Genomic DNA, 11,697 nt, shown 5'->3' on the forward strand with positions numbered 1-11,697 from the left:
TGAAAATTTCTATACAACTATACCATTAACAGTATTATTAAATCAATGCCTGTAACAGACAGAATATACGTTTTTAGATATAATACCGCACAAGAAGGCTCGTGTGGATGGCAAAGCTTTATGAGCTTGCACTTATTGCTTTTAAATATATTTATGTGGTACATTTTTTATTAAAAAAAATTAAAAATTTTCCCTTTCATTGCTTGAAATGTCCGTTTTAGTGCAATCAGGTTATGAAAAAGTTTGCATTGATGTTTAAACATCACAATAAAACAAAGCCTCTTAATTTGAACGTTTATTAGATTTTATAGTGTCCACTGCGTTATTTTCAATTATATACACTAATGAATAACTTACAAATTCGTTTTGAATCACAGTCATCTTTTTCTGCTATCTTTTTTGGCTAACCTTTGCTTAAATTAGGATCAATGATTGACAACGCTGCTCCGACTAAGTGTAGAGATCCAGTTATCAAAACTGATGTGTTAGGATAGTTATTTTTAACGCTCGTTAAAGCATCTGCTACACATTGTAATACAACGATTTTTGATTTCCCATTTAAATTTTCCCACATTGAGGCATGATTTTTGCATCTTGATAAAAGTTCTTTGTGTTCCATTGCGGAATAGTTATCACTTTTCTTTGTTACTTCTGTATATGCAGTTGGGATAACAAAAAATACTGTTTCAAAATAATCTATGTTCATCAGTGGTTTTAGAAGCATTTCGGCATTTCGGTCACCAGTCGCGCTGAATATCAGAACTTTTCTATGTTGCCTGCAATTAAAAAAAAAATATATATAATATAGTCTGAGTTTTAATAAGTGTCAAACTCAGGTGTCAGTTTGAGGTTTTTCGTCTGTGATTATCATATTTTGTCTTGTCAAATATTATTTTTCTAATTTCTTTCTATAGAATTATTTTAAACAGATTTTGGTGCAGATCGGTATATGTATTTATATGACGTAAAATGAACACACAAGCAAATAGACCAACTAAGAGACCTACCAAAGTAGAAGAATTAACGAAGGAACAAATAAGGCAAGCTATCATAAAGAAACACGAATGCAATGCGAAAGCTCAAATCATAGTGGAGAGTTTGCTCGAAAAAGATATCCAGCAAGATTATTTCCTTAAATGTTTGACTGATATAAACCAAACGCATTTCGATGATGTGATCGAAGAGAGATCTATATTACATCTATGCGGTTATCCCATATGTCGTAAAACACTCTCAGAAAAGGACATTCCAAAACAAAAATACAGAATATCTATGAAAACGAATAAAGTTTACGACATCACCGCAAGAAAAAGTTTCTGCAGTAACATTTGTTATAAAGCTGCAATGCATGTTAAGAAGCAAATGTTAACAAGTCCTTTATGGTTCAGGGACTATGAAAACATACCAGAGTTAGATCTTTTGCCTTTAAATTCAGCGGGAAGCATGGGACAAGAGTTGGATTTAAGTCTAACTGAAAAAATTGTCTCAACCAGTGACCATCGGATATTTACATCTATAAAGGACTTTACAGATGCCACCTTAAATGACATTGATAAATATCAAAATAATAAAAATAGTAGCAACAAGAAAAACAATATCAATAAACAGTCGTCAAATATGGAAAATAGAAATGATGTTTCCAAAGAAACAAAGGATGATGAGGAGAACACTGGGAAATGTGATAGTAGCATTGAGAAAACGATAAATGATATTCTTAATAACCCAACTACAAATAGTGATAAAACAGCTGAACAGAAAACTGTACATAAAGAATCAATATCTCCAACGAAAACAATAAATAATCCATTAAATATACTTAGTAATGTTAAATGTGCTGATGAGAAAACTATGGAAATGTTACAAACAAATACAACATGTTCAAACATTACAGGTAATAAACAATCTATATCTGCAAAGAAAACCACAAGTAATCCTTTAAATATTGTTGGTGATATCATAGAGAGGCCAGTTAAGCCTACAGATCCTATTCTTGCGAATATACCTTCTGAAACCAATAAAACAGAAATAAAAACTAATAAAAACAATAACAAACCACCACAGAAAAAACAAATATCAATTGCAGCCATAAAAATTGAAGTAGAGAAATGTTTAGCAGAATGGTTCACCATTGACACATTGCTCTTTTTATTTGGTCAAGAAAAAGTCAAAGAAATGGTTGCAGACAAAGGTGAATGCATTCAAGAGTATTTAAACAACTATTCCAAACACATTGAGTGCAGTTCCAATACATACGACCAATATCAAGCTTTATGTCGGAAGTTAAATATGTTGGAAATAGAAGAGAGGCGATTCGATTCGCAAACATCAGCCAGGGAGTCCAAACCTTTGCCAGATTACAACATACTTAAAGAGGAGAGTAAGAAAATGCATCTAAAAGTGAAGGCGTTTTTCACTGGAGAAACTGAGATTCCCACACCAAATGAGATTACCGATGTTACATTGTCAAATGATGATGAAAACAAAACCCAGTTACCATTGGTAGATAAAAATGCACAGAATACATTGAGAAGAAGAATAGTTTGCAAACATTTGAACAAAGTTTTGCCAGACTTACTCAGATCTTTGGGTTTATTATCATTAACAAAAAGTTCTGATATACGATTACTAGTTAATACATTTAAATTGAAAGCTAATAATATTATGTTTAAGCCAATACAGTGGACTTTGATAGCTATGGTATTTATTCAATTACTCGCTCTAAGAGATGGCAGATTAAAGTATTTGTTAGAACAGCCAATGGCTTTCCAACATATGCAGCTGTTGCTACTAAGTTACAAGCTTGAGGGGGGTTACTTGGAAAGGTTAATCTCATGGCTCACAGATATAGATAGATTATTGGATGTTAATGATACTCAATTAACTATTGAATGAATGAATAAATAACATACACAATTTGTTAAATTTATTGAGTAATGTGAATGCAACATAATATTTATGTTATGAAATTTACTTAATGATTCATGATGTTGTTTCATTATCTCATTAGATGATGCAATGTAGAGTACATCTCTGTTACATAAGTTGGTGTATTCCAGTGTAGCACAAACTTAATTAACAGATTTCTAGTGCTCTTCATTGCATCACTACTAAACATTTACAATATGTAAATGTAAATACACTAAACCTTCATATCGAAGTTGTAGTGCTCTACCTTGCATTATCAAAAAGGGCAAACTTAAACATCAACCCATTTTTTTGATAGTTTTCTAATGTCTCCTAAATGTCTCCGTGAACATAGTTGCAGCATGCGTTTAGGGTTCAAACTACACTTGTTGCAGGTTCAGGCTTATTAAAGCTGCTATTGGCTTGTTTGAAATAAAGCAAGATGATTATTTTAATTGTTTTAAATATTAAAAAAAAAAAATATCTTGTAATTTTAAGTTTCCTAAATGATTCTGACTGTCAACTCATTTATAAAGAAACAGATGTCCGTTTGAACCAATAACTAAAACTATTAAAAATTACCCAAATGCAGATTTGTTTTTTTCTGCTCCTTTTGGGATTTCCTAATTTTCATATTAACTAAACCACTGCAGGATAGAATAAATAAAAGGCATCTATCTGTTACTCCCCCTACAACACGCAACGTGGTTTTTTTCCCGTTTAAATAATTTTCAGATGGTTTTTATAAAGAGTAATATTTAATCAAGTTTTTTCTGTACTGAAAAGTAACGAACATACAGACTTGGTAGCATATACATCATTAAGTGTCCAATTACCTGTTATTTTCTAAGAACCATTGCGCACATATTTCCATAGACTCTTTAGTATGTGCTCCGTCCAAATAAAACTGTCCATAATCCGTCTTAATAATATGATACCTTCCGGGCCACTCGCATTCCTTTAAACCGAGTACTGTTTCTTTTGTAAGGGTATCGACCAATACAGGTTCCTCATTACCTTTTGCTGTATTCGTAGTTTCTATACCGTCTGTTGTTATATTGCCATTCATTTGTTTTCTTAGTAAAGTGTAACTTGCGTTTCTTCTAGCTAGACGCATCCATGCATGCGATAGCTGTATAGCTAGGGACGCATTTATTTGGTATGCTTCTAACTTAATAGATAACTTGCATCCGTTTTGGAATTTGTATGTATTGAAATCAGGTACCACGTTTAGAGAGCACTGAAACGAAAATTTATTTTAAAAGCATTATTACATTTATTAAAAAAAAAAATTGTTAAAGTTATAAGACAAGTAATAAAAAATAGACTTAATAAATAGGATAACAGTAAAAAGGGTAGTTGTATACCTCAACATTGGAAGAAGCATTCCGAAGCACGTCCATCGCTTCGGGTGGTTGGTTCACAGTAAATGCTTCGCAGCCACGCTTCATTATCCCCGCTTTGGCGCCTGCTATTTCTGGTAGTGTGTTACCTAATATTGAAGTGTGGTCTAGCCCCAGGGCTGTTATACCAACGACTGGGACCTTTCTACAAAAAAACAGGATTTTTTTGAATTTCAAGCTCTTTTGGAACCAATTTGAAGCGAACCAATTTGAACCAAAGACACTCCTATGTCACATGTGGTGTGACATACGAGTGTCTTTGGAACTAAAATATATCATTATCTATTCGTAATCACTATCCGGCTTAAACCCCAGGTTAAGTTTGTTGTAGGCTGTTCTTAGAGCAGGGCGCGTTTGAAACCCTCGCAGCTTTTTTAATTTATTTAACACACAATCAGATTGTGACATAGATACCCAATATGCAAACAAAATTTCATGAGAATCGGTCAAGCCGTTTAAAATACGTATAAAATATGTAATAACACCCACGAGAATTTTATGTGTTAAACCCTATCCTAGTGGATACGGTACTTATAATATTAATAATAAAAATACACCTACGTAAAGAAAATCACATTCCATTGTTTTTGTTTTGTTTTTTATTTCATCGGATTTTCTTTTTTTTTTTTTTTTTTTTCCACTAGGAGAGGGATTCGGTCTCCCTTTCAGGGGTTCAAAAGTTTGACAAAATTTTTCCTAATCTAACAATATCTTTTAAGAGATGTATGTACAATATAATTCTTTATCAATCAATCACCTTAAAATATTAGTATAGTCAACGATTCCGCCGATGCCGACCTCAACGATGGCAACGTCCACCTTCTCCTTCAAGAAAACGTTGAACGCCAGCACCGTGAGGAACGCGAAATACTTCGGCATGTCACCTTCGAAAGTCTGAAAAAGGAATGCGTGTCACGAGAGTTGAACGAGACAATGTCATGTTAACGAACTACAACCGATCATGACTTTGGTCATGACTTGTAAACATTATTATGTAGTTAAATTCAAAATTAATTTATTTCAGGTAGGCCTAGTTTATAAGGACTTTTGAAACGCCAAGTCAGTATGTTTTTAGATAGTCTACCACCGGTTCAGAAGGCAAATTTTATCGAGAAGAAGCCGGACAGAAACTCAGCGGATTGTTCTTTTTAACATCATTTTACATTTTAACAATCTATACAATATTGGATAGAAGCAGGCGTTACTTTGCGGAAATCCATAATCTTAATCTATATATATATAAAAGAGAAAGTGTGTGGGTATGTTCCGTATAGGCTCCGAAACGGCTGGACCTATTTCAATGAAACTTTCAGGGAATCTCCGGATTGACCTGGCGAGTAATCCTGTAAAGTTTGGTGACGATCGGAGCACTCCTATTTTTGAACTGTCAAACTGTCAAATATAGCTTTTATTTACTATGATTATATTCTATTGTTGGGTGTACATGGGTGTAGATAATGATCTTCACCCGCTCGAGAAGAGAATAGAAGAGAATGAATGAATACGAAACAGCCATATCGTTAAGAAATTCATGAATCGGCAAGTCACGATTTATATATATATATAAAACTTAAAAGGAAAGGTGACTGACTGACTGACTACTGACTGATCTATGAACGCACAGCTGTAACCTCTAGGATCGGGCTGAAATTTTGCATAGGTACAGGTAGTTATTACAATGTACAATGCTTAGAAAGGATTTTTGAAAATTCTTACCTTAAGACGGTTAAAGGGGGATGAAAGTTTGTAGAAAATCCTCCATTTATCAATTTATTTTTCAAGTTAATTCCATGAAACTTTGATTTTAGGTTTTCGATTAAAAATAAAGAAATAAGTGTTTCACAAATTCTTAAAATCCCAACTCCAAAGGCATAAAATAGGGGATCATAATTTATATGAAAGTTTCTGATTTTTTAAGTAATTTACGTTCATATTTTTCTATTAGTAGCAAGACATTATTTTTAAACATTTGTCAACAACTTAACGTGAGCGAAGCCGCGGGCAAAAGCTAGTTAAATATATTTTAACAAATTATACATATAAGTGAATGTGTGAAATGTTGTAAAAGTTTATTACTTTTTATTATGGTATATACAACGTGTAACTGAATTATAAAACACTGTTGAAGGGTGCATAAGTATATTTAATAAGGAATTGTAATAATGTTATGTTCACCCTGCAAAAATATTAAATCAAAAGAAGCATATTTATATTTCTACACAAACAAAGTAATTCAAAACATTCTAAGTGTTCACTTATGTCAAGCCTATTGAAGATAAAAGACCGACACGCGCATAGTACCTAGGCTACGCGACGCGTAACTGTAGTAACAGTAGTCATTTGATTTTAATTTTGAATGTGATGTTAGGGCTGCATCTGATTTCTTTCGGTAACAACTATGCCAGTGGTTTACTCAAAAATTGTTAACTTTTCGGTTTTACAGTCCCGGAGACAGTAGACAGTCCTACATAATGTAACTCTAAAGCCTGTGAAGTATTATTTCGGTTGTAATTTACACGTTGTATATGTGTTTTGTAACTAAGTGTCGTTAATAAATCATTAGATTAGTTATTTAATTATTTTAACCAAGAGACGTCCAATGCTGGAGATCCTCATTAGAATAGAATAGAATTTTATTGTCCACTGTTTACACACATAAAGGCAGTTGAAAAGGCTTAGAAAAGTATTCAAAACAGAGTACCCACAGCCCGGCGTACAATAAGTATAAAATAAAAAATCTAAGTATAATCACAATGTAAATAATCTTATACTTATATATATTTGGACATTGACCAAATATATATAAGTATATATTATTAATAATTAAAAAAAGAAAAAATTATTAGAGGCAAATTAATTAAAACTATAAAGATTCTTATTTTTCTTTCTCCTTTCGTTCTTATAAATTAGAGCTTTTTTTCTCCATCTCCCAGTGAATGACAGAGTTTTTATACGAGTATAGTAAGTTAGCTCACTCACCTGTGTATCATGCAACGCGTTATACACCTGACAGAAGTATTCAGCAAACTGGTTTCTCTTTAACGTGCTACCGTCTAGACGTATACGTTCACGCACTTCGACCAAGTGCGGCGACGAATAGAAGCCCGTGCGGTATCCGTGTGTGCGGAGGATCGACTCGCACATAGCACTTGTTGAACCCTGCGACATATGAAAATATATTCAGACGATGGTATAGCTGGGATAAATTTGATAGGTGAATAGTACTGAAAAAACTTTTGCCGTCGCGCTGAACCTGTCTTCCCTCGTAGAGTGTGATAAGGACAGCTGTAGCTCAGACCGATTTGACGAGATGAACGTTTCGTATTTCCCGTTTTCTCATCAAATACTGAGCCGATTCAAATATGTTTTGTATGAAAATTTCAAGAATAATAATTATGCCTCAATTTCTCTTTCATGTTTGTTTTTTATATTTGTCTTTGAGTCCTATGAATATGGAGGTAAAAAAGGTGATTTTTTTGATTTTAGATGGTCAGATTTTCAATAGTATTTCCCGTTTTGAAAATCAGAAATGCATGTAGCATTTCTTTAACACGATACCTACTTTGATTTCACGAAACAAAAATAATACTCCTATTTTCTCCGTGAATAATGCCTCATTATTCAGGGAGGAAATGGGGGGATATATTTGTATGGAGAATCCCGCCTAAACTTTCATAAAAATATTCCCTTTAACTTAATTATATATTTATTTCACTGTAAAATATAAGTCTGGAGTACAGGATCTGCGACTCTTAAACGAGTGACATTAAGTAAATTTTGCTATGACGGTATAGTTTTTTGATACGCTCTAGCGATTCTACGTCCGCGAGCATGCAAATCTAATCAGGACAGGAGAGGACAGGACTACACTTTTTAGGGTGCACTACAGAACGTCTTATCACGCTGGAAAAACACTGTAGCACAATAGAATTAGCAAATCAAGTTTTGGGCTTTTAGATTCCCTTTTGGAATTGATGATGCGTAGGTGTAAACCCTCAGGTGCCTGCAATAACACCGGCAACCACGTCCTTCAGACCGGAACACAGCATTTCAACAAAGCTGCTTGGCGGCAGAAATAAGCACGCAGTAGTTCCCCGGACGAGCTGTCAAAAAAAGCTCTACGAAAGCTCTCTGTGGCACAGTGTTAAACCGACCCCAATTTCTCAATTCCAGACAATATATGTGCAAATTTTGTGACGTAAAACGCAATAATAGATACCTAATTTTAAAATAAAGGTTATTTAGAAAAAACATGCCATTTACTTTGCCTTTGGTGCCAGCCACATGTACCACAGACAGCTGGTCCAACATTGACAACGACACTCCCGTGCGCAGCAAATAGTTCTTCATGTCCTCCAGATTTGTGCATTTCTGTAAATCGGATCGGAGTTCTAGACTTTGGCTCTCCGCACACACACCATAATTGACTGTGTGTGTGTGATTGCAACGCACTATTGAAAAATGTTAGAATTATTTGTTAGCCGCCTAACATAGCTAGCCTCATTAAGAGCCTATACCAGTCCAAAGATGGACGAAAGGATTCTGTAAAAAGGAGGATTTTCCGATAATCACCACGTAAACGTCACCACGTTCTCCTGAAGCTGCCATGGGATAAGGAATAGTTCATATCAGACTACGCCATAGCAAAGCATGGTTAACAGGAAATCTTATACTTATATAGGTATGAAGCTGAAAAGTTTGAAAGCTGAACTGTTTGTTTTCTTGAACGCCATTATCTCAGGAACTACTGGTCCAATTCAAAAAATTATTTCAATGTTAGATAGCCCATTTATCAAGGAAGGCTATACGCTATATATAATCACGCTAAGACCAAAAGGATCATAGCACCAATGAAGAATGTTTCAATATCGGGGGTTTCTCTATCTTCGGAGCTGCCGCTGCGTGCGCTGCGTAAACGGTTAAAGTTTCCATAAAATCATGTATGACCAAATTGTTCCCCTTTGAAAGTTCTAAAAAATAGTCTGCGACAGGCGACAGCATATGTCTGTCATTTAAGGTTGATTTATATGCGGAAGAAGTGGCGTGGGACCGATGGTATTTAATAAAGTAGTTAACGGTGCATAAGAGACATACTATAGCAAGCATTCCATTCTTTCCCTCTAGTCAAAAATTGAAACAGGTTTTTTTCAGGTACTATTTTTTTTTATTTCTCTAAAAGATGTGACTACCATCTCGCAGTGACAATGCAGTCTAAGGTGGTATCAAGCTAACAGGTTAGGGGAATCGCAGTTATTAAGCCACATGGTGCCATAACTCTTTGTTGATGTTTAATCAACTATTAGAAACTTATGACTAATGTTGTAAATAAATATAAGTATGCTACAACAATACACACATCACCATTGAGCCTCAAAGTAAGCGTAGCTTGTGTTATGGATACTAACATATCTGATGAATATTTTTATGAATAGTATACGTAAATACTTATACTATACAAAATAAACACCAAGCACTGAATAACATTCAAGTTCATCACACAAAAATTTTTGAGTTGTGGGAATCTAACCCACAGCCTTGGACTCAGAAAGCAACCCAGTCAACAAAATGTACCACCTTTAGGATTTCTTTTATAAGTTACCTTGTTAAACATAAAAGGTATTAAAATTAATGGTGAAAATAATTGATTTACTTACTTGTCCAGTCCGTATGTCTTTACGTATCTGCTCAATAGTAGACTTATTTGATTGCAACAAGTTTAACTTTTGGACAGCATCCTGAAACATGTTACAATTATCAATGGGTATCAATTATCAATTATAACTTATTATTTTTGTGCAAATAATCAGAATTAAAGGAAAGATAATTAATTGTTGCTTTATATGCAACAAAATCTCTTATTTAATTGTTTCTGAACTTATAGAGTAATAGCCTAGTGGTTCACGATTCAGCATTATTTTTGATAGGCCCGAGTATGATCGTGAGCATGTGCCTGTAACTTTAAGAAGTCATGAGCATTTTTAATATCACCAATTATCACATTTTTTATGTGACATTATAATAGTTTATAAATACTTGAAATTCTAAAGTTATAAAAATGTGCAAGTACCTCGTAAGTAAACTTTGATGAAGACATCTTGAAATGTAACCTACTCACTAAGAAAGCACGACCAAAGCCGACGCTTGTCATCGACACACTACTCTTTTATTAATATGGACGTGAGTAAATGATTAGTACTTTGTACTCTACTTCAGTAGTTTACAACTCTTTGACGAAGCGTAATTAGCTTTCAAACTCAGCAAAAAATGACCTCGGTCTACGCAGTACAAGTTTAAAACCAACGATCTCTCGAAGAGGATGTAAACATTACGTGAATTTAAAACCTTTCGCACTATACATTCATGATTGATGTTTGATAAATATAACAAAACTAAGCTCGGTTTACGCGACTATCACTTATCAATGGGTAATTTGACATCTGACCCGCAGTTACAATATGCTAAAACTGATTTTAACAAGAAAATAGTGATTAGAGTTACAAGAATCTAACAAGACATAACCTCAAAATCAACAAGTTTGTTTTGACGTTTTTTGACGATCAGCTGTTCAAACTTCAAACATTTTATATGTTCCGTTATACGGTGCCTATTTTAAATGTTATTTGAAATTAATCATTTCTCCAAATCGAGTATTAGTGATCCTTTTGTACACGTAAAATATAGATTATATGTGGTTAATATTGCGTGCGAAATAGACTTATTCAATTATTTTTATATTATTCCACGATTATACCACTCCTCTTTCTTCTTTCCTATCCTATTAATAGTTGGATGGCATTAACTCATATCCCCAGATAAATGGTGCCGTATCAAATGTAAAGAAATATGTATGAACGCTTCATAAGTGCCTGTGATAGGCCTACATGAATAAAGAATTGTTTTGAATAAATAATAATAAATGAATTATTTTGAATTTGAAATAAGCCTATAACGGCGCACTGCTGAACCTCTCCCAACGGGAGGGTTTGAGATCATCACGTTGGGCATTCTGGTTGGTGATCGCAGTAGAGTTTAGTAGTAGCTCACAGGTCGCTACTGCCCATTTTCAGTTATTTTCTTTTAGTTGCCTAGTACGACACCCGCGGGTAACGGAAGGTTGGTGACAACTGTATTCTGATTTGTGTACAATATGTACCTACGTATATATTTAGTAATTTAACCATGTCAACCTCAGATGTTACGATATCAAAACCCAACCATTGATTTTGCCAGTTCTAAAAGTAATAATGTTTTTGTTTGAAGTTATACTTCTTTTGGCGCGATGGAGAAAAATGATGAGAGTGAATTTTTACGATCCGGGCGCACACACCTGAATTCTACATCGTAAAGTTAGTTCAAGGTGGCATAAAAATCGATAAATATGTTCAAGTTA

At 34.0% G+C, this 11,697-nt stretch overlaps 2 protein-coding genes across 3 annotated transcripts; one reads left to right on the forward strand and one right to left on the reverse strand.

Moving 5' to 3' along the window:
• Positions 1 to 282: 282 nt before the first annotated feature.
• LOC120637725 (folylpolyglutamate synthase, mitochondrial-like) lies at positions 283 to 10,852 on the reverse strand. 2 transcript variants are annotated; one of them, XM_039909688.1, is made up of 8 exons: positions 10,375 to 10,851; positions 9,962 to 10,042; positions 8,571 to 8,678; positions 7,287 to 7,466; positions 5,065 to 5,201; positions 4,272 to 4,452; positions 3,741 to 4,144; positions 283 to 776 (listed from the first exon to the last, which is right to left on the reverse strand). In XM_039909688.1, exons 1-8 carry the CDS (start codon positions 10,453 to 10,455, stop codon positions 404 to 406), a joined length of 1,545 nt encoding a protein of 514 aa, XP_039765622.1. In that variant the 5' UTR covers positions 10,456 to 10,851; the 3' UTR covers positions 283 to 403. The 2 variants fall into 2 exon arrangements, with proteins under 2 accessions (XP_039765622.1, XP_039765623.1); XM_039909689.1 differs by lacking the exon at positions 8,571 to 8,678 and having other exon boundaries at positions 10,375 to 10,852.
• On the forward strand, positions 856 to 3,495 carry LOC120637724 (putative RNA polymerase II subunit B1 CTD phosphatase RPAP2). Its single transcript, XM_039909687.1, has one exon. It carries the CDS (start codon positions 970 to 972, stop codon positions 2,890 to 2,892), a length of 1,923 nt encoding a protein of 640 aa, XP_039765621.1. The 5' UTR covers positions 856 to 969; the 3' UTR covers positions 2,893 to 3,495.
• Positions 10,853 to 11,697: the final 845 nt, after the last annotated feature.

Source organism: Pararge aegeria, chromosome 4 (assembly GCF_905163445.1).
Source record: "Pararge aegeria chromosome 4, ilParAegt1.1, whole genome shotgun sequence".
Classification (NCBI taxonomy): domain Eukaryota; kingdom Metazoa; phylum Arthropoda; class Insecta; order Lepidoptera; family Nymphalidae; genus Pararge; species Pararge aegeria.